This window comes from Simochromis diagramma, unplaced genomic scaffold, assembly GCF_900408965.1.
Source record: "Simochromis diagramma unplaced genomic scaffold, fSimDia1.1 OVJJ01000596.1, whole genome shotgun sequence".
In the NCBI taxonomy this organism is placed as follows: domain Eukaryota; kingdom Metazoa; phylum Chordata; class Actinopteri; order Cichliformes; family Cichlidae; genus Simochromis; species Simochromis diagramma.
Window position 1 is genome coordinate 17865679 of NW_024387245.1, and position 24406 is coordinate 17890084.

The 24406-nt window shown below is 38.2% G+C and overlaps 1 protein-coding gene across 3 annotated transcripts in view; it reads right to left on the bottom strand.

Moving 5' to 3' along the window:
• The window catches only part of il11ra (interleukin 11 receptor, alpha), a 54181-nt gene that overhangs the window by 16874 nt on the left and 12901 nt on the right, over window positions 1-24406 (bottom strand). For all 3 annotated transcript variants that reach the window (XM_040000228.1, XM_040000227.1, XM_040000226.1), the window contains exon 2: window positions 1563-1659. In XM_040000228.1, the coding sequence (XP_039856162.1) occupies window positions 1563-1659 (97 nt within the window). The remainder of the gene's footprint in view (window positions 1-1562; window positions 1660-24406) is intronic.

Consider the following 24406-nt stretch of genomic DNA (forward strand, 5'->3'; position numbering starts at 1 on the left):
TCATAATTATCAAAAGAAAAGAAAAGATATGCAACATTTCAATTTATGTGTAATGAATATATTGCATTGCAATTTCTTATTTTAATTATGCTTTTCGGCTTTCCACCTTGATTAGATACGTGTGCATTGTGCAGTGAACAGAAAACCGGAAAACAGGGAGAAAGCGTGTGAGGGCATACATGCACCAAAGGCCCTCGGGTCCAAGTTGAGATTGGGCTGCTGCATTTAGCCTTTTGGGATATGGGTACCTGCTTAACCTGCAAGCTAAACCAGTAGCCATTTAACTGTAACTTCTATATAAAAAGGTTTAATCATTCAACCCCACTTGTGTCCATATAACAAAACAACCGTAGTAGGTTAAATATTACCTTTCACCTTTATCTTTTCGTATTGTTTCATCTTCTGTGTAATACTTTCCTTCCCTCCACTTTTGTTCTTGTAGAGCCTCTCCCAACAGCTTTACCCAGATTTTCTTTTCCCCTTCAACCACTGAAAACACACACACACACACACACACACGCAGACACAAAATCCTCCCTCTGTTTCTGCGTTTGTGAGTGTGTGAGCATGTATGTGTCCTACCTGGGGCCTTGGTGCAGCTCAAAGATTTGGCTGGTCTGAATGTGTGTATTCATGTTTTATTGGCAGTGAAGTACATTATTCCCCAAACCCGCAGCGTTCCACTCATATCTGATTCTGCCTCTGGCAAGAGGACCCAGACATGTGCACAGGCGCACACAGACATAAAACCACACACATAAATGTGCATTTAAGTACACATACCCACATACATGGACACGCGTGCATAGGCACACACACACACACACACACACACACACACACACACACACACACACACACACACACACACACACACACACACACACACACACACACACACACAGGAAGGTTGCAGGTTTCTCCTAACATTGAAATCAGGTGGCAGGGTGGACACAGAGATTGCAAGCTGTGTGAAACTTAGTATTTTCCAGACAATAAAAACTGAGTGTGGAATTGCTGCAGGGAAAAGAAGGGGGAAAAAAAGGAGAACTGAAAAGGAAACATTTTGACAGTTTCAGCTGAAGGTCTATGGGCAAGCTGTTCATTTTGTTGGAGTAATTAAGAAAAAAAGAAAGTGAGAAAGAAAGAATCTCAATGCCGTAGAAATCTGTGCACTAAAGCCAAAAAGGCTCAACAATAAAATTCTTGTTGGAACAAAAGTGAGTAATGAGACGTTCTCTGGTCACGGCTCTTCTAACAATTTCATTTTTCATAGTAAATGCACTGGGTTTAAAAAAAAAAAAGAAATTAAAAATATGTTTCCTTCTTCCATTCTGTTGCAGGAGCTTTATATCTCACAAGTACTTGCAGTGAAGATAAGTCAAGAGCGCCCAAAATAGCTGACACAGGAATCTGTCCCTGATCCTTAACACAATATGTGTGTAAGTACATGTGTTTGCACATGAATTTGAAAGTGCACTGTCACAGATCTTCTTGTTAAAACAGAAAAGGTCTTTCCGCAAAGTGTTCAAATGCAGTTTGTGTGTGCGCATGTGTCTCACCTTCATCGGTCCAGATCTGAGCACAACTGGGACACAGTGACCACGATAAAAACCAGATGACTGTCAGACACACAGGGCTGAACAAAAGGCCTGGCATCTAGAAAGAAAGAGAGATTGAGTCAGGAATAGAGGTAGCATTATGATTAGGAGTTATTTTAAAGCATTAACATGAGCAGCAGCAGCATTATCATCATCACCACCACCATTCTGGGTCCATTTTGTACAAGAAAATTGGTATGAAAACAAAAATGCGCCCATAAACAACCTGAATTTTCCATTTCTTTTGTCAGTTTCCTCACAGCAGAAACTACATACCGATGTATAAATGGCTTAGAAACATGTTCCATGCAATTACTTGACAAATCATGCCGTACATGCTTCTTCCTTATTACTGAAAATTCAGTATCAGAAACTATCCAAGTCCAAAAATGCATAGAGCTTGGCCAAGACCACTGTTTGCCTCCATCTCTCAGTGGTGGAACTGTTGAGAGATTTTTTTCTCCTCAAAATTAAAAACAGATTTCCCAAATAAAACAAAAGTGAAAATATGTTGGACAAGACTCTAGGTTTCCATTTGCCAAAAAAAAAAAAGATCGTCAGCTCCACATGTGTTGGAGAAGTCATCTATCTTCAAGTTTTCTATAAATTCTCCATTTCTTTTCCCAGATGTTCTGAATTTAAGACCATGAAGGTTCAGTGTTTAGGCTCCAATCACGGTGATGATTGGAGCTAAAGTCTAATTATCTGCTGGCATGCTTAAACTAAGATATGGGGCATGATGATGTCTGCATCTGCACTGTTGGCACGCTACATTTCCTAATTAGCACTACATGCAAAGTACAGCTTGATTGCAATTTAGCATTGTGTATAAAATTAAATCTATAAAATTTTTTGGAACGCTATTAAGTGTATTCAAGAGACAAAGCATGGTGCAGCCGTGCCACCCGTCATAGCTAATTGACATTGCTTTAAACTGACGGCTGCCAACCAAGAATGTCTCATTTTGTAAAATGCCAGTTGCCTCGACTCCTATCTCCTCGCATCTCTTCCTCTTGTGTCTGAGGTAGGAGGGACTGACGCACACAGAGAGGAGGCGAGGGAAAAAAAATCAAATATGTAGAAACTGCGAAATGAGATAAGGGGATGATACTCTCTAAAAACTTCCTGTTGGAACTTTCAGAAACCAGATCATTTCAGCAAACCCTCTCATTATATTTCACACAATGATTGGTCAGATGTGTGAATGTGAGAAAGTGCACCGAGCTTTAAATGCTTTTATCCTTTGTTACATAACCACACAACTTGCAACAATTTTACTGTAAACAACAAGACGCAAAACTATGGATGTCTTCCTGTGTAGTGCGATTAAAAAACAGACAAGGCAAGCAAGGACTTCAAAAAAAAAAAAAAAAGAAAAAAGAAAAAGAAAGTTCCAACTCCACACAAGCTCAGGATCAGTCACATGAACCCTTCCTGACTGCTTCTTTATCCATATGAGACACACATCAGTAAATAACATATAAAAATGTTTAATCAGGCATGTTTAAAAAAAATTAAAAATAAATCCAGAAAAATTGGTTTGACCCACAGCAAAGAATAAGAAGCACAATGATTTTATAATGTTATAAAGTTACTCATAATTCAACTTCACTCTTTTGAACTGCTCGATGTCATGTTTGTATACATGAAAATGTAGGGTTGATTGTGGGTTAATCCTGCCTGGTGAAGTCATCACAATGAGGTAAGAACAAACTTCTTTTATTTGTACAGAAACTGCACTTCTTTCAATGTCAGAGAGAAACATGGTTCATGAAAGAAAATATCAGGAGCGAGTTAGAAGGCCACAGTGACCTTCAGTGAGCTTATCTAACAGTCTTTTCGTGGTATGAAATCCGACGATAACAAGAAACACAAAGAAGGGAGTAGGCGGAGAAATCAAGTGCTAGATTAATTAACTGCCACCTCCAAATCCAGGGGACTATTTCTTTTTTTCTTCTTTTTAGTCTAATGTACACTCGAGATTTTTCCATGAGTACATATACTAACATCACCACCTTATAGTCAAGTTTCTTTAATATTTACAGTTTTATGGCATGGTCATTATAGAATAGCATAACAGTGAGAAACATTTCAAAGAGAGTGGTTAGAAGTTCTTTGACTTTTAAGCTTATATACAATGTTGTGCAAAATGCACCCTATTTTCTCGATGTTTTTCTAGGGCTCTTCTTTGGATCTTGGCTGCATTTTGCTTCAATCTTTGCCAAGGTCATCCCACACTGCTTCAACAATGCTGAGATCCAGGTTTTGGAAAGGCCAATCCATGGATGATAGTGCTCCACTGTGTTTTTCTATCCAGGTATGCTTTTATTGCATTAGCAGTGTGTTTGGGATTATTGTCATACTGAAGAAAATGAAGCCGCTGCCAATCAGATGGTTTCCAGATGGTGGATCAAAATCTCATGGTACTTTTCTGAGTTCATAATTATATCAATTTTGATACAATCCCCAAAACCACTGGTTGAAATGCAGCCTCCAACTGTGAGAGAGCCTCCAACTGTGAGACAGACAGAGCCTCCAACTGTGAGAGTCTACACATGAATGTAGACACTCACTGTTGTTCCTCTCCCCTTACCTCTTCTGTGTATATCAACAACAATTAGAATCAGTCCTTAACACTTGTTACCACTGATTTTCAATCCAGTTCTTGTGTAATTTGGAATACGTCAGTCTTTTCTCACTGGTGCCCTTTCTTAAGAAGCTTCAGTGAACAGCAGACGAACCAGCTAAAGGTGCATCTCTCAGGTCCTGTGTCAGGTTTTGCTGGATTTCCCCCCCAATTTCCTTAGCTGTAAATAGGATTTTGGCTCTTTTTTTGGTGCAACTTCTTTCGCCTTGCACTTGTCCAGTTTTGTAAGGATACAGTTCACACTATAACAAGATGTGCCAAGTTTTAAGCTAATAGCTTTTTGAGAATCATCTTGTTGGCACAAAAATACTATTTGCCTGTCAAACTGTGTTATCTCACATTTTTGACAGGTTCAACTAAATGGAAACAAACTGTACTTTAATGACAGGCTGCTCCTATCAAAGGGTCTGGGGAGCTATTAGTCAATTGCCCTTTAAAAAAAATTTTGTAAAACTCTGTAAAAAAAAAAAAGAAAAAAGAAAAAGAAAAAGTTCTTCACAGGGTAAAGAACAATTCACCCTAAAAATGAGCTGTGATTCAAGACTTCTGCACAATATCGTATATCCTTTCCAAAGACCACCTTAAAAAAAGCAATCGGAGTCTAGGAATCACTGTTTCGTTTCAGGGGGGAAAAAAGTTTGTTCCAAAAAGCTTCAGACATACTTTTTGGTTCCTATAATAACACCTACGGCAAGATTTTAGCAATACATGACACAAAAGACATGACATAAGCTCTTATTTGACATCAATGTCTTTTTTTCTTAGTTAATGGCTTCTTTTTTTTTTAATTTCACTGTGCGCCAAAATTTAGACAACAGACATTTTCACTGCTACCTTCTCAATCATTGTCGTAATTCTCAACATAGCATGTGTGTGGATTAGACAAACATGAAAAAAGAATAGGTTGCTAAATATCATTTGTTGAGACTACAAATCAATTTAATAATGAATCCTATTTTACTTTTGTAAATAGTGGAAAAAATAATTCATAGTTCCCTATGTTACCATTTACAGCAGATTTTGAGGAATCACAATACTTCCATCATAATTTTGTGTTATACTAGCAATACAAATATGTCGATGTCTATTCAAAAGCACTTTAAACCATTCACCTCTGGTTCTTGGCATCTCAGCAAAAGAGATCATATGTTTGTTTAAACCATAAAATAAATAATCAGCTTTCATCTGGACAAGAAGGTGTTGTGTTTGGCTGATGTAAGTGCTGCGAGTTTGCCAATGTCTAAGCAATGGTTACGATGTGTTTAGTAAATTTTAGACACTGATTTAGAGTGTTGTGAATAAAATAATACAGTTAATGGTAGGACTTAATGTAAGCCAAATAGGATGACGGCTGCATAATGATCTCAGAGCAAAACAAAAGCATAGTGATACACAGGGCAAAACACAATGGTAGGGTGTAGTGGTGTCGAAACAATCACACCTATTGTTTGCCATGTAAACCCACACCATTGGACTAAAGATACTTAATTATGCCGTTAAGCAGCATCAGTGCAGATCAAATATCTCGAAGAGATAATGTTCATCATATTCACTCACTGGATTCACACATTCAAGCTGCTGCACCAAGTATTGTACAATGTACTTTGTAATGCCTCCATTTTAAAGACCATTTGCTATCTATTTGAAGTTATGTGACACAATTTTAAAATATTTTTAAGTAACGAAACTTATGCAAAACTATAAAGCTGACTACTTTGTCACAAAAGACAAGTAAACCCTAAAAAAAGTAAATTTGTTTTAGCTCTACATAATTTCAGATAATCAGAAACCATTTATTTCGATTTAGAAGTCCTACTTTTATATGTTCAGCCATGTCTTCTTATTAGTACTGGCACAAGCTCAGTTCCAGGTTAAAACAGTTTAAACCCATGATTACAAACTCATTTATCAGAAATTTACAGCTGATTTAAATCATCTTATATATGTTTTTTTCATAACATCTTTTAACTATCAAAATTTTTAAGGAAAATATCAGACTGATCCATTGGTACTGCTTCCTTTCTAGTAAGTGTAGCATGTGTGTTTGCCAAAAAACTAAGGCACCATCAGTGTCTTGCAAAATTGAATCCCCTAAAGATGTTTTTGAAAACCAGATAGGGGAGCAAAGACTCCACTTTCCACTGGTGTTCTGGCACAGCAGTGTTACATTCAGTGCCGTAATGTCACACATCACACACTCAGCAACTTTAAACCTCAGACTGCGATCTCCATTTTTACACAGACTTAGCTACATTACTTAGGTGCAGCTACCCAACACTCGGGTATTATAACACTAATTCATATAATAATAGTATTATGAAACTTTACACTATATTATGATTTGCCTATTGCACTACAGTATGTGCTGAAGAGTCCAATGATGGAGGTCCCACATTCGAAAGTGTAGTGACAATTCAACCTTTGCACAGCAGTGGTTTATGCAGGAATGGTCTTAAAATATGTATTTTCTATGTTTTACCAATCTTTACTATTATTTAATGAGATACTAACAGCAGAAGGTGGTTGTGATGCATGTATTAGCTGTCTGCCTACCACCGCTAAAGAACAAAACTAGAAGAACACATTACCAACTACCAGGTGGAGGACTAGCACAACATGTGTAGCATGCTCAAGTCGAATGTTACTGTAAGACAAAACACACAAACCCAAAGTCCACTATAGACATCCAAGGATTTTTTCCTTATTTCAAAAAACAAACATAAATAAGGTCTAGTGCAAACCCTGGGCAGCTATTTGAGAATGGATACTGGTGTCTAAAGCCATCACTTTATGAGATCAACAAAGTCAACAATGTTAGGTACACTGTGTCTGGAAACAGTTTTAATTTCTCATGGGCGACATTGTCATATTTACTGTTGTCTAATGTGAAAAAAGGTAAATATTTGTTGACAGGCATGAATGGGTAAAGGGAATATTTATTCAGATCCTTGGATAAAACAAATTCTAACCTGATATCTCACACGAGGTATTCATATTGATGACTGTCCACCATCTCTAGCCTGCTAGCTTTTTCAGACCTGAATAAATTGTTTTTTTTGTTTGTTTTTTTAACTACTTTACTCCTCAGTGAGTGCTTGGCTATACTCTCTACACAGTAAAACATCCATATTCTGAACACCTTTGTTTGTTTGAGTAAATATTTCATTGCCCACTCCTCATCATACCATAGGCTAAATCATTTTGTTCAAGTTTTGTTTTGTTCAAGTTTTTAAACAATTTTTTTAACAAAACGTATAAACAAGAAAAAATTTGTACAGTGAGTCATTTGAAAAGTGGAGGTTAAGGAGAAGTACAGCATGCATATCTGTATAAAATCCAGGTTAAATCACCCATAAATCGGCTCAAGAGTTGGGAGTTCGCCTTGTAATCGGAAGGTTGCCGGTTCGAGCCCCAGCTTGGACAGTCTCGGTCGTTGTGTCCTTGGGCAAGACACTTCACCCGTTGCCTACTGGTGGTGGTCAGAGGGCCCGGTGGCGCCAGTGTTCGGCAGCCTCGCCTCTGTCAGTGCGCCCCAGGGCAGCTACAATGTAGCTTGCCATCACCAGTGTGTGAATGTGTGTGTGAATGGGTGGATGACTGGATATGTAAAGCGCTTTGGGGTCCTTAGGGACTAGTAAAGCGCTATACAAATACATTTACCATTTAAACGTCCTTTAACCTCCCAGGACCTGGCGTCCACATATGTGGACATCACATTTTGGGTTATTTGGACCAAAATACTCAATTTTGCTCTACAAGTGCCTGATATCCACTTACGAGGACATTATACTGCTACTGTTCTATCAAAATTTGAAACGAATATCCTCATATGTGGCTCTGATTTTTCATAAAAACAAAAATAAGGTAAAAAAAAAAAAAAAATCTGGTAATTCTTTGTTTGTACATTCATCGGGCCCCAATATGCCCAAATATCAAAGAGAAATTAAAAATGCATGCCGTGGAAGAGTTCGGGGAGGTCCTCCTCTTAGGAGGTTAAAACTCTATAAAGGAACATAGAAGCACTCTATTCCCAATGATGCATATCATGTGGCAATGCAGTGTTATCTATACAACACTCTAAGCTAGTTGCTTACTGTTTGAGACCTTGACACATGCTTGTTTTCCTTACTCCGCTCAGCAATGGGACCTTGGCCACATTTTCCACACTGTAAAAAGGCCAAATTTGAGTTGAGTGAGCAAATGTTTAAGAAAACTGAGCCTTGCCAAAATAGTTTATTAACAGCGCAATCAACAGAAAATCTGTGACTGAGCTTAAAAGCTCATCTAACCTAAACTACCAAGTTTATGAATACATAATGCGATTTCCTAAAAATCAAACAGGGAAAAATGTGGGATAGTGGATTAGTATCATTTAAAAGCAGGGCATGCAGCTCTAAGGCTGGGAAGTACTTGCATCATGTGGCATTCTTCAAAAAGTGGCTAGTCCTTCCAAGAACTGGACCAACCCATCCAAGAAATTAAAATAACAACCCACTGTAACTATAGTCTTGCTGAAATGGGCATCCACCAAAGGAAATGCTGCCTGTTTCTACAGTAGAACTGTGGTCACAAAGACATTGAGTAAAGTTGGGCTCGTTTTTAATCAACTTTGCACTAATAATTGCAAGAATAGCAGAAAAGTAATGCAAAAAGTGACACAAAAGTAAACAAATTAAGTAATGCACAGATATATAAAATGAGTGTTGAGTATTTCAATATATTGTCCATACAGCTGTAATGTCACTGCCCTTCAAGCAATTGTTTAAATATGTATCCAGACCAGCTTAATCCTCTACTGGAATAATACAACCGTTTTTAAATTCACTTAAGTGCTATCAATTTAACTAACTGAGTAGATGTAAACAGTGCCTCAGATATGGGAAACTTAAAAGGTCTTTACAACTGCTTGCCTTGTCTTTTTTGTTGCTTTTTTCCCCAGGTTTTTCCTGTTTTATAGTGCCTTCCTCGGGTGCTAGAATGCTCAAGGATTACTATACATAAATATGTCATTGTTTAAAATATCTTACCATATTCCACGTCCTTCTTTTATCCATAGCCACCAGAGCAGATAATGCTGAACTCACTTCCACATAATTTTTTCCATTCACACCTCTTATCTCTGCCTACCCCTCTCAAAACTTTAGAGGTCTCATTTTCTCCCTCCCTGCTTGTGTTTTCCTGATCAGGCATTTTCCATCTCTGTTGCCAGACAGTACAAGGTCCAGTAAATATATTTACGCAAACATTTCTAATTCCTCTTCCCTAATACTTGGAGACAATGCTTCTCCCTGAGACCAAAAAGCTAATCTGTCCTCTCATTAATAAGCAACACATTCCTGCTCACTCTCTGTGTTGACATCCAGGACCAGGATTTCAACTACACGAGTAAATAAACAGTATTTGTGGCTGGTTATGAATGATTTCCTGGGTTTAAAACATTTGTTCATTGAAGAATATTTTCACCACAACTGTAGTTAACAAGTCACTCATTTGTGGACATTTTTTCCACAAGTTAGCTGTGGTTAATAAGTCACTCTATTATGGAAGGCTGCATCATACCCTCGAAACAGTTAACTGTTTGAATCCCTAGTTTAAAGTGTGAATCTGAAATTGGTTAACTGTTCCTGCAGATCTTCAAGATGTTGGAGACCAGTCTGTAGCAGCAAGTGCTATTTACTTTTCTGTTTTCTGCTGGTGGGCTTAGCAACAGTGCCAGATATGCCAGCAGAATCAACAAACTGATTCAGAAGGTCAGTGTTGAGAGTCTGGAGGTGTCTTGAGTCAGTGAGGGACAGGATGTCACTGAAAAATAATAGAAAATAATAGTTCATCTCTGTTAGATGACGCTTCTCAACTGAGTTTAAAATTTCATCCTAGTACCTTAAGCTAATATCTTAGGCTACTGTATTACTAGGGATTATTCGGGACCAAAGCTCTTTCCTTAGCCAAAGAAAAGTGAAAACTGATTTACAACTGTATGTTGTTATTTTGTTTTGGGTATTTCTTCCCTTTTTTGAGAACGTTCCCAGCTGTTTAATCTTATAGTAAATGTGTGATTTGAATGTATACTGCTGTGACAACAGATAAAAAACAAACAAAAAAACAACATAAGAAACCCTACCTTGCACCTACAGCTGCTATAATAAATACAGTATAATAATACAAATAAGTGAAACTTTTGAGTCCCTCACCCCTTCTTCTATGCCAAAGTGAAATTCTCTCTTTGGTTATTTTTCAAATGTAAATTATTAGCTTGAAAAAAATATTTGAACAATCTTCTGAAATTTCATGAAAAACCATGAACTGTGATGATAAACTTTTCAAGGTGAAGCTAAAAGGTACTAATGACAGTTCATTATTGCCACTGAAAGCACAGCTGACCTCGTTCTTCAACCAATCTCTGTGATACTAGACCTCCACAGCTGAAGGAACCTGACTGATAAAATCTGTACAAGCCCGGGATTACCACAAAGCACTTACTGAGCAGGTTGAAGTTGTCTTCCAAATACATAAGTGGAGAACTACGCTTTTATTTAGTGTATACATTATGAGTTAGAGTGAACTATGATGTGCTACAATGCTTATTTAGTCTAGTGGTTACTGGAACACACAAGTCTAAATACAAAATTACCACCACGCCTTGAAAAAACCGAAGGACCACTAAGAGATTCTCCAGTTTCTATTCTTTCTTTTCATAGGTTGTGTGTGTGTGTGTGTGTGTGTGTGTGTGTGTGTGTGTGTGTGTGTGTGTGAGAGAGAGTGTGCATGCGTGCATTTGTGTCTGTTCTCTGACTCACCACCACCAGTCACCTTTCTACTGTAACTCTTCCAGCAAGACCTAGAATAGACAGGGGAATGTAGCCATGGATTCTGTCACTAGGATGCACCCGTGAAGAAAGTATTCCCACATGCCCAAAGATGCAAAACAACAGCTGCCTTAAGTCTATCAATGAGACATTTACTCTTGAAAATGAAACTGCTCCTATTTTTGTAGACTTCTATGCCTTTTAGTGCATTCCAGAGTGATTAAGAATAACTGATACAAGGGAACTTGTAGAAATTTCTTCCAACCCATCCAACAGAGATAACCAGTTCAAAGTTGAAAGTCAAGTTATCCTGACAAAAAGGCAAACAATAACTGCAACTCCAGTAGCTCTAAAATAAGGAAAGCCAAACACAGATGTGTCATTTTACTTTAAAAATATGATTATAAAAAGAACTTCATAGTAAAATGAGGCGTGCACACACTGACAGTGAATAATCCAATCCAAAAGGAATCTCTATTAGCCAGTCCTCTCGTTGGCAGCACAATCCCACATGGTGAGTCACTCAGACTCTGGCATGCCACGGCACATTCGAACAGCTTTACAAGAGAAGAAACGAGACAGAGAATGAGAGAGAAAATAGAGCAGAAGAAACAGAGAGAAAGGACAAAGAGCAAACGACTGGAGGCTAAAATGTAGGCAAAAATTAACAAATGGAAATAAATGGTAATGTTAAGTGTAAAAAAGAAATGCACAAAAACGATTAGACACACTCTCATACAGACTCACTGTTTTACTGTCCAGTGACAAAAACAATATTACAGGATGTCCTGTTCATAAAGACGAGTCACTGGAGTCGATATCATGAATCAAACATTAACCTACATGATGTTTAATTTAGAATATTGCCTGCATTGTTAGGTCATCAGCTTGTACATGAGTGTGTGTGTGTGTGTGTGTGTGTGTGTGTGTGTGTGTGTGTGTGTGTGTGTGTGTGTGTGTGTGTGTCACTTCATTCAAAAAAACAATGATGACCAACTGAGGGATTACCTAACCTAAGCATGTATATTGTGTGTGTCTGTGTGAGACAGAGTTTAAAAAGTACACAGTGTGCGCTAAACCAACAACATGGCTTATTGCAAGATGATGGGCAAGGACTACAATGACACTGGTGTTTACCCAGGTCACTATGGCAATCACCGCACACCCACTCTGTCTGACCTTTCCAGTGACAAAAACACTGCCGACTGGCATGTGTGTGTTTGTATTTCCACATGTCAAGAGCTTCATTATGCGTCAGGCTTCCTGTAAGTTTGTGGACATATATCTTTCAGCTTATTTGTATGCCTATCCAAGTAAGTGGAAAATACTCACTGATATGGATGCGATTGCGCACCCATGTCAGTGTGAAATAGAGATGCATGCAGTCTAAGTGTATCCCAGTCGATTTATCCCTTTGTGAAAGTGTGGGAAACTGAGTTGGTGGTACAAGTGTGAGCAGAAGATACTGATGTCCACAAGTGCACCCGAAACAGAAAAGGTGTGTTGCAGGACTGTGTTTTTGTTGCTTTTTTCTTCATTTATTTTGGTTTTTCTGAAAGGCAGCTCCTTTCAGAGGCTTAAATATTTGATATATTTTAATGTTAGTTTTAAATTTTACCAGCCTGTTTTGTAAGGAGCCAATCATTCCATGAATTATTACTATTATTAAATATACAGTGCTCAATAGTTGCATTATAAGTGCTCAAATAAGCTTTTTAACTGAATACATATTATTTAATACTAAAATAAACAATTTGTTCTCATCTATGAAGTTTTCAATTTACTGTTTTATTAAAAAAAAGCAGAAAAAATAGTAAAGCACTTGCATTTATTTTTAAATTTTATTAGAGTTAGTGGTTGACTGTCATGCTTGAGTAATTGAGCAGTGTGCTGGCTCAAATTTGGGAATAAAACCTGAATTCAGTTTATTTATGGTTTCAAACAACTTTTTGACAAATTGCTAAAATATTTGTGTTTTCTTTTTTTATAGGAGTGGTCTAATAAATTTGTGAAGCACTCTATGTGTGGGTTCCCCCCCAAAATCTTTTAATTTTTTTTTTAATTTATACATTTATGGCCTCAGAATCTCATCTCTGATTTTTGCGGATGATGTGGTTCTGTTGGCTTCATCGGGTGAGGGCCTCCAGCTCGCACTGGAGCGGTTCGCAGCCGAGTGTGACGCAGCGGGAATGAGGATCAGCACCTCCAAATCTGAGGCCATGGTTCTCAGCTGGAAAAGGGTGGAGTGCCCACTCCGGGTCGGGGATGAGTTCCTGCCCCAAGTGGAGGAGTTCAAGTATCTCGGGGTCTTGTTCGCGAGTGATGGGAGAAGGGAGCCGGAGATCGACAGACGGATTGGGGCTGCGGCTGCAGTAATGCGGACGCTGCACCGGTCAGTCGTGGTGAAGAGGGAGCTGAGTGTAAAAGCGAAGCTCTCAATTTACCGGTCGATCTACGTCCCTACCCTCACCTATGGCCACGAGCTGTGGGTAGTGACCGAAAGAACGAGATCGCGGATACAAGCGGCGGAAATGAGCTTCCTCCGAAGGGTGGCTGGCCTCTCCCTTAGAGATAGGGTGAGAAGTTCGGCCATCCGGGAGGGGCTCAGAGTAGAGCAGCTGCTGCTCCACATCGAAAGGAGCCAGCTGAGGTGGTTCGGGCATCTGGCAAGGATGCCCCCTGGGCGCCTCCTGGGCGAGGTGTTCCAGGCATGTCCCACCGGGAGGAGGCCCCGGGGCAGACCCAGGACACGCTGGAGAGATTATATCTCTCGGCTGGCCTGGGAACGCCTTGGTATTCCCCCGGACAAGCTGGAGGAGGTGGCTGGGGAGAGGGAGGTCTGGACCTCTTTGCTTAGGCTGCTACCCCCGCGACCCGACCTCGGATAAGCGGATGAAGATGGATGGATGGATATACATTTATATTTTTAAATTGTACTTAAGGTCATTTCTAAGGTACATAAAACCAGGGTAAAAACTAACATGGGTGCTATTAAATGACAATAAGGATACGGTCGCAATAAGGAAAACAGATGTGCAATCAAGATTCTTGCCTTTCAAACGGTCACATCCAAGACAGGAACCAAGTGTGAAACCACTTGAAGAGCGTTGCCAACTTCAAACCAACTTTGGTAGGTCAAGACAACAATACAACAGGGATAAAAGCGCAATAAGAGAGTCAGATCTTGAATGAATTGAGTCAAGTTGGCACTTACAGCCAATCTGTTTGTGATAATACTGGGGCTTACCGTGATAAATCTAACATCTGTTGGCATCTACAGCTGACATGTAGTGCTATATTGGAGCTGGGGATGGACTTGTGAGCCACAGACAATGAAGACTCCACACATCAGGAACGACGGGTCAAACCTTCACCAATTATTTTCACAGTGACTGCAGTCACTGAGTTGGACAGAAGCAGGTTGCCTCCTGTATAACTTTATACAGATTTCCAGTTCTGAGTTCATTTGCAACCCCTATGATGTTTCTGCTTGGTTAATGCATGAGATATGAAAGAAATAGTAAGATACCACACACATCTTACTGGCACAACAATTTATCAGAATTTAAATGTTATCTGATTTGCCGTTATCCCAACACCAATTTCTTCATATTCTTCATATCATATTTCTTGATGTCTTAGGAGACTCTTAGACATACTCAACTATTAAACTATGGAGACAAACCATTTCATAAAAGTTGGTCAGATAATACCTGGCCCATTATGATTTTTACCCCTTTGCCTATTCTGTTTTTAGTTTGTTTTTTTTTGGTCCCAGCTTGCCAGGTACAAGCTATGTCTCACCTTACAGCTATGACTAATCCAAAAGAGATTCTAGCAACTACTAATAAGAGTTTAAAATGAAATAGGAGAAAACTACAAAGATATTTTTAAAAATGCATAGGAGGGAGAAACACTAATGTTATAGGTACCCAGAGAGGGGAAACGTGTTCAGTCACATATCAAAACCAAAACCATGTAATGCAGACGTGTCTTGAGTGCACAAGATAAGAAAACAAGTGAAGTGGACAGAGGAGGTGTCATGATCCTGAGAAAATAGGAAAAGTGATAAGCATGGGAAATTATTCCTTTACAAGGAGGAAAAAATAGGACAATAATAGGGCAAGTATATTTTTATTTAAAACTTCAATCATTGTGGAGCTGGAAATTAATTAACACTATTCTTCTGTGTTTTGACATCTTTTTAATAATAGTGCTCTGACATACTGAGACCAGGAGAGGAGCTCTGAATATAGAGTTGGACTTTAAAATAGCTCAATCCATACATACATGAAAAATAGACCTATAAAATGTGTTACAGTCAGGACGTAAAGTAGAGCATTATTGTACTAATTTACTAATTACAAAACAGTTACAATGTCATTACTTGCATTACAATGGCTCTGCGGTCTGGAGGGGTCTACAGCCTTTACGGAGCAGAAATATGGATTTTACATGTATTTTTATTGCTAACGCTTCCGTTCTTAGCAAGCATCTGCACAGAAAGCATGCTAACGTAATAATAGTGAGGAACCCAAAGTGATCTTAAAGCTTAGTGTTTGCTGACCCCAGCCCAGCAGCCAGAGCTGAACTTTGACAGGTAATAAAATCAGTGATTAGCCGTCAGCCTTGTAGTAGACTCCGTTTGTGCCAGTAAATGTGTCTAGAATCATTGTGGCAATTTTAAGTCTCTTTGTTTTGAAGGCTTTTCACATACTAAAAGAAAGACAGTATGTGGCCTCATTAAGATAAGAATCTGTGTCAGTGTATGGAACTGGTAATTATGTGAAAATGTGTTTCTGGTCATTTATTCAAATTCAAAGCCTTTATTGTCACTTCATTTGAAAACACAACGAAATCTGAGTTGCATCACCAGAGTACTTAACAAACACACACAGATGCATGTGTTCCCACATGTGTGTGTGTGTGTGTGTGTGTGTGTGTGTGTGTGTGTGTGTGTGTGTGTGTGTGTGTGTGTGTGTATTACTGGAGTAATCCAAAAGTAACAAATTACTTTCTCCATCAAGTAATTAAATCACATAGAAAATTACTTTTAAGAAAAGTAAACCATTATGTGTAATACATACTTTTTTGAGTACCATAACTAGTTATAGCTGACAATGAAAACAGAGCATGGGACCCAACAGAAACTAAACCTTGGTAATACTACCCAGCAGTCAAACTGCTTAGGCCTACTTCCAATTTTTGCCCAAGCCTAAACACACAAGAAATAATGACTGCCATCTGTGTACAGAGATAGCACCTAGCCAATCCACAGACCAAGGCCTGAGATGGTGTGCATTTTATGCATGTGTGTGCAAAATAAAGCAAGAAGAGTTCATTAGGAGGAAAGAGTGGGAGTAATTTTTTAAGTCATTTTGGGTTATTGCCGAAAAGAGAATTTTCCATCAACTTGTTAGTACTTTCAAATGTAAGATATTATTCTGTGTCCATGACTTTGGCAGAAGTATCAAAAACTTGTACTGTTCTCTCTCTCTGTGTGTGTGTGGTTGTGTGTGTGTGTGTGTGTGTGTGTGTGTGTGTGTGTGTGTGTGTGTGTGTGTGTGTGTGTATACATGTATGCGCGTACGTGTGTGTGGCAGCACCAGTATCTTGGCTTAGTTCTACGACGCTGGAATTTCCTTCAGCACTGCCGCCAGGGCTAGATGGCTACCATATGCCAGCTATTCACACACATGCAAACACACACACAGTTGAATGAAGACCGCAATCCTGCTTGCATACAAGTTTGTAATACTGAAGCCAACCTCACATACAAACAAACACGTACTGAAAGGCATAATGGGGTGAAGTCAGAGCTAAACACACACACACACAAATACACAGACACGCATAACCACACACATCACTCGGTTTTGTGTACTAGTACATTTTTGTTTGTCATTGTACTTCTGCATGTGGGTGATAAAAGTCACAGTGAAAATTCAAAGACTGTAAAGAAATCGTAAAGTAAAACATCATGCACCTTTAGCTGCTCCTTTGAACTGCTTTGTGACTTAGTTGCGATTTATCAGTAAACAAGTGGTTGTGGAGTGGGTTAACGATGACAGAAAAGCAATGCTAATGCCATAATGTCAAACTGGTTTATAAACACTTCTCCCAGTATGTCATAAAGAAGTTTTCGACATGCAAGAAAAAGAAAAGACTGGTATTCTGGTATCGGCCCAGCAACAGTTCTTTTGTGAGCACTCTCACTCCAGCGTGTTTTGGGTCTGTAGTTAAAGATCAGGATAAAAACAGTGCCATTTCTTACATAAACAACCAGTTGATCCCCAGGAAATGAATCAACAGTAAATCTGTTAACTGATTATTGTTTTTAGACTAGGGCTGGTTCCAGCTTCTCAAGCACCGCAATATGCTGATATTTGTGTTTTGTTTTACAGCAGTATACAGTCACACAAAAAATGAACCTAGAGTAGAAACAAAGTAAAATAATAATAATAATTTTCAGTTTAGAAAAATTCTAAGTGACCTATTTTCTTTTAAAGGTGGAAATAAAAATTACAATTGCTTCAGATGGTTGTTTTTGTTTGTGTCTGGGTTCTTTAATCCAAAACCTGAAGTTGTATCCAAGCCTAATCTTTTATATGGAGGCTGTAGTAAATCATCTTTCCAATCAAATCGAACCAGTGTTTATGTGGCTCAAACGCTGCATCAGCTGGAGGGGGGAAAAAAAGCAATCCAGTTAGATACTGATGGATGACCAATAACAGTTTTGCTGATAATGGACCTTTTAAGCCATGTCTAGTAACAAAGCATCAGCTAAATTTTTCTGCTAGTTCTTCTTTCTGGAGAAAATGTGTGCACATTTGGTATCGTTATACATCTGGTACTGCTTCTTTTTGAAAAGTTTATAACAAAGTAAGAAACCATGAATCTAAACTGTACACTATGGCACCTGCTTAGCCCCATCCATAGATAATCATCAGCCTCTTGCACACAACGTGGTGTTCGATCCTTAAGAGGAATTAGTAAAAAATATACAAGCAGTCAGAGTCAGAGTAAACACCATGTGGTGATGCTAACCACAGCCAGCATTTGGTCTCTTGGTTAATGCAAGACCATAGTGATCCAAAAAAAGAGAGATCTGATGAAACTCTTGTGATTCAAAACCAGTCCCACTGCTAACTGCTGAGGATCTTTAGCTAAACCTTTTAGGCAAACAGCAAACTGCTAGCTTGTAACATACTGTCAAAGAATCCATGATCATTTATTTACATGTAACATCTGTCACAATGGTCTGGTCCATACACAACCAGGTTTATATGCAAATACAACCATCTATACAAATATTTTTATAACCCTTTACAAACTCATCAGTCCTACTGAAATATTATTTATGGGACTAAATTAAAAAAGCAAACCAATGATTGCCAAGCTTCAACCATTAATAATCTAGATGATTTCAAAGAACATGGTAAGAATCAGAAGCCTATTCTTTTACAGGACACAAAACATGGCTTGATCTCCCAGACTGATATCATTCCTGTGACTTAAAGATTTTTCCAACTAAATATCCAGCCTCTCTTTTGCTGGTAACCAACTTATATAAGCCAAGACATTTTGTTCTAGCTTAGCAGCTCTCAGTAGAATCAAGTGACCACAAACATAGTAGCCAAGCAGATGTTGTCCTGTGGAACCTCCCTGCCAGCACCAGTCAGAACAAACCTTCTTATAGGGGTGTAACTTTATTCAGTTTGAAGTAGTACAAAGTGGAATGAAAACTCCCAGTCATCATGTCATGTACATTTGCTTATCTAAGAGATTAGAAAATGCAACCAGACATGCATGTGTGCATTTCATTTACTCCTCAACTGTGGTCAGACTCGTCGCCTAGCACAATAAGCCTTTCAATCATAAAATATGGTTTCAAGAATTTTATCATTTTTACTGTATTGTGGAAGCCCCATTGCACCACTCATATACAGTTCAATCAAGTAACGACATGAAAAAAACAAAACATATTTGGATGCGTCACACAAAATTATTTTTCCTATTTCTCTATGAATGTACACATGAGTTGTGCAACATACTTTTTTTAGTTTAATTAGGTGTTTGTAATGTATATTTGTATCTAGGGCTGTTGTATACACCAAAAAAGTTGCATGGTTGAACAGTTTCAGATTTCGCCTTTAAACATTAAAAAGGTGCAATTAATCTAAAATAAGACTGTCAACCTAACCAAATTCAAAAAAAGGTTTTGGTGACATTTGTTTACAAGCTGTGGTTTTCTTGTAAATGTACGGAGTGAACTAAAATAAACTGAATACAAAAAGGTGACAAAGAAAACCTTTCCACTAACAAAAATCAAGCATAGATGTGATCTCACCACTCAACATGTTTGGCTGTGCTTAACTACGCTTAACCGTCTGGACTACGTTCAGCTGGAGTCAGCTGGCAGTACAAGAATATTACCGTAAACCGCAGTCTTTTATTGCTGTGGTTTGGAAAATTCCATAGCTTTAGTGTCCTAGTTAGAACTTCCATTCAACCATATATTGACCTAAACAAACGTCAATGCATCTATCACTCTGCTAACAAACTACACATCCTAACAGAGAGGCTGCAACAATGAGCTTTTGTATGCTTTTTGTACTGTGAGTTCCATTTTATACCGTTCGGTCCAGCATCTGAATCATTACTGCTAGTAGCCAGAAGAAGATGATGGCCCAACAACATCTGCTCTGTATGAGCCAATGACAAGCTCTTTAAACATACACCCACTTACCCTCCCACATCTGCTCTCTGTTATCCAACAAAGCCTTACACACAGACACAGCCAAATGTGATCAATTAGTAGCATACCCAACCCATCATCAGAAACTGTAACAATATGCAGAAAAGAGATAGAAATATATAGATAAACTCTTACACAGATATATGTATAAACAGCCAGAGACCAAAGGAAAGGACGGACATGAGACAGACATTTTTGTGACATTGTGATCAATACCATTTGAATTTTATGCTAACTGAACAAGCAGTTGAATTCTAACAGCAATAGAAAATAAGCAAGTCATGTGTCATTTCATGGCTTGCTGTCAAAGACCCAAAAAATATCATACCAACTACACACACATTTACACACAGCGTCTGCACACATATGCTGCTGATGAAAGCTTTATCTAACTCAGTCCAAGTCAATAAGCCAGCAGGTTCGCCGACCAGGAACCACTGCCCAGTTCTGTTTTTTGCCACACTGCTCTGATAATCTGCTGAGAGTTTCTGCATCTGAGTATGTGTGAGTGCGCGTTCATGTACATTTGACTGGCGCCATTCTACGGCTGGGAACAATTATAAAGACATGAAGCAGATAGCTGAAGATTTGTGTTTTGTTCAACACTGAGAAACACACAAGTGCATGAATATACACAAAAAAATTATGATGAAGTGGACTGTTTACACTTTTTGAATATTGTAATTTGTTCCCATTGACACTATTTCATTACAGTGAGAAATGTTCAGATAGCAGTGCCTTACCCTCATAACAGGTTAGCATCCAATGCTTTTTAGAGAATCCTAATCTGAAAAATGATTAGTTAAGAAAACAACTGTGAAGTCTAATGGAGCAGAAGTTTAGCATAGAATCAAAACACTTAACTCAAGTTTCTTCTTCTTCTAAATATTAAAAAGACCCAAATTTCAGCTATAATGAACATGATAGATACACATGACTCTCTTGCCTGCTTGTTACACTCCAGTGTCTGTTGTGGCAGCGAAACTAATATTAGCCTAATTAGAGATGCAATTGATCATCCAGTGACTAGAACCGGTGAGATTAAACTCTGATATATCTGATACTGTAACAATTCAATTAGCCTGTGCAGCAGCCTGACATGCACATAATAAGCCATAAATATGAGTACATGTCTGCTCGTTAGAAATATGCCATGTATATATGTGTAAATATCCAAACATGAAATATTTTGCAAGAACACTATAATATATTTGCAGAAATATATGTAATGAGCTGTGACTTTACCTGGCTTTCTAATAATGGTAGATAGCATTAGCCCGCCAAACAACATTAGCATTTTGCCATATGGCTTAAAACCCATGTATAGACTCCACTGGTTATTCCACAGGTTTTTAAATGAAATTTAAGCTACCTTTTGTTCTACATTTGTAAGCACCAACTCCAACTTGATTTGCTCCAACTACCTCATGCCATTTCAGTGTTTTAAGCACATGAAGACATTCAAGGCAGTATAGAACTGCTCTACCAAACAGCATTTTAGAGGTATAATTACAGAGCAGTTGGATTTTAGTTGTACAAAGATGCACCGTCCAGTAACGTGGGGCACTTAATTTTAGGATTTGTTTAAAGCTGAAAATACAAACAGTTTGTATACACTGTCAGTTATACTTCTTAGAAAGAAAATGCAAATTTGCTAAAAAACAAACAAAAAAACAAACAATATGGGCAGGTTGGAGTAGTTTGCAAGTCTAAAAATAAGAAAACACTCAGAAAATACTAAAACTGAGCGCACTATAATGGATGGAATTAAAGATCAGAAGACATTTTGTGTCTGTGTATTTTTATGTTTTTATCTAAGAAACCATTAATTAGTCTTTATTGGTATAAAAGTATTGTCAATGTAGCTCAAATATGTGGCACTTGGCAGCGTGCATAGCACGGCGCAAACACAATGTCAAGCTAGTTTAGAGCTTCCCATCACAGACAGATAGGAATAATGTTAAAACCCAGTTGGAAGGTGGCTGTGTAACCAACAGTTAACCAGCACTGTATATTAAAAAATAGCTAGGGCTAGGCGTGTACATACCTACTCACCCACTTTCCAACCAACTATACATGCACCCAATTTATTGTTGTAAAAAAAACAAACAAACATCTAAAACGGAATGAAAACTCAATGTTTATTATCAGTCTGATGTCAAAGCATTTCTAATGATAACATAGAGCATATGTAACTGTCAATTAACCAAAACAAATAAAAATGCCCAATAAACTTAAGAATGTTAAACAAGAGATAAGTAGGTGCTATAAAGCTTGAGTTTTTGTTTTCTTCTTTATGACACCAATTTACGTTTGCCTGGCTCTCACTAACTGATGACCATTACACAGCAAGCAGAGACCTCTAACTTGTTCAACAGGAAGGAAAAACATGAGGGAACATATACACCCAAACTACACAAACATGTGGACCATACCTACCCACCCCCAACACACACCCACCCACACGAACAGAAATCCCACCCCCTGCCACCCACTCGCATTTCAACCATCCTACACACATGCGCGACCCCTGTTCGCTGGAGATGACTCACTGTGCTGGGAACTCCATGCTTTTCCGATTACTACAGACCGGCTGACTGACTGTCTCAACACGCTGAAGAAGAAAAAAACGGTAGATTTTATAGTGTAGTGATAAGAGAAAGTAGAAAAGAAGAAGAAAAAACTAAACAAAACACAAGAATAAGTGTGCAAAAGAACAGAAGAAAAACAGTATCATTCCATGTTAAACCTCAGTGGTTGTTCTACTATACACAAGGGCACAGTGAAACAGCCAGTTTTACCTCCAATCACAACACAGTAGAAACCAAGGAAAGAAAATCCTATGAGTGCTTAAATATGAGAAACTCATGCTTTCTTGATTACTACTGTCTGACTGCCCTTCCAAAAATGCTTCTGGCAAAGAGACAAACAAAAAGAAAGGCACAGAGCAAGAACGATCCTAATGCAATCCACATTTTATATGATGAATGCCTCTCCTGCCAGTCATAAAACTTCCCTGAAAAATACAGCAACTGACTATTAGTAAAGATCTTTAACTAAATGCAAAGTCTGTCAAGGTTTTCATGGACAAAACTGTTTTAAAAGGAGACTGAACACTCGTATTTCACTTTAACATGTGTAAGTGCAACAAAGGCCTTTACTTGGAAGCAAACTGCCTAAATTGGCTAAACATTGACTAAACTCTAAGATATCTGATGAGAGAAGAGGTAAACAAAATTTGACCAGTACTTGAAAGTCTTCTATCCTGAAAGCAATAGACCAATTATAGCAACTGTAGATAGATAGAAAGAAAAAAAAAAAAAAAAAAAAAAAAAACAGAACACCAGCTATGAAATCAAAAAATAAAATAATACCAATTCATAACAAAAAAGCTAAATAAATGTGCACTTGACCTAGCACCACAGGAAACAACTCACAAACGAATGGAAAAAGAAAATCATAAAACACACACACACAAAAAAGCTGTTACATTTAGTTAGTTACTGTATGCCAGATGTTTTTATTTTTCATTTCTACAAAAGCAAAAATAAGTTGCAGGCACGCATACGTTTCATCATTTGCCTGCAGGGTGTAATTTATCTGAGTGATGGGGGCTAGTTTTAAAAAATATTATTTTAAGACTGCTTACGTTTAATTCATTGCAGGCTGGAATGTGATGGAATAGCAATTTAGAGATGTGGAATGAGAAAGGAGGCAACAAGGAAAATAAATGCAATGAAAGTAAAGCAGAGCAGAAGAAAAACAAATTATTCACAGCACTTAAAGGCCCTGAACTGTGATCTCTGGACACCTGCATCAAAAACAACATGAAAAAGCAGATTGATGTCTGTTTGGAAGTGAAATGGGCTAAAAAGCCAGTATGAACTGTCAATAACTGGGTTAATTTGCCACCTATGAGCTCACATGTATGTTTTTTTTTAGTATTATTATGTATTATGCTATACTCAACATCTGCTACACACTACCATTAAGAACAGAATGACTGTTATTGTCTTTTTGATCCTGGGTTTTAACAGTTAAATCAAGTCCTCTCAGAGTGGCTCCATAGATGAAGGTTCACACATTCGCCTAACAAGTGAAAGATGCCTCGGTTTGATCTTGGGATGAGACACAAATCCCTTCGAGACATTAAAAAAAAAATCCCCATATTAATAGGGAAACAGCTGAAAGTAGAGCTTTAAATCAAGGTCTCTCAGACTAAATCAGGAAAAAAATACAGTAAAATAAACAACAATCATATACAGAGTTCTGCTACAGTGTACACTGGAAGATTTACAGTATACCTATTCAGTCAAGCCAGACACTGGAGTATACAGACCCTATATGTGTCAGGATGAAGTAAATACTCTAAAAGATACAGCAGGCTAACAACCTTTTCTTCCTTAATTACTGGAAGCACTAAGCGAGAAACCTATAACAAAGTTTCTTTCAGAATAACTGAGTAACAAAGCCCTCATCAGACTGCAGGGCTCTGCTGCACAGACCTAGATCACAAACAGCAGACTATCAAATGGGTTTTCTTCAGATAGTAAGGCAGATAGCAGGTTGATTTACAGTGCACCACCATGATTTG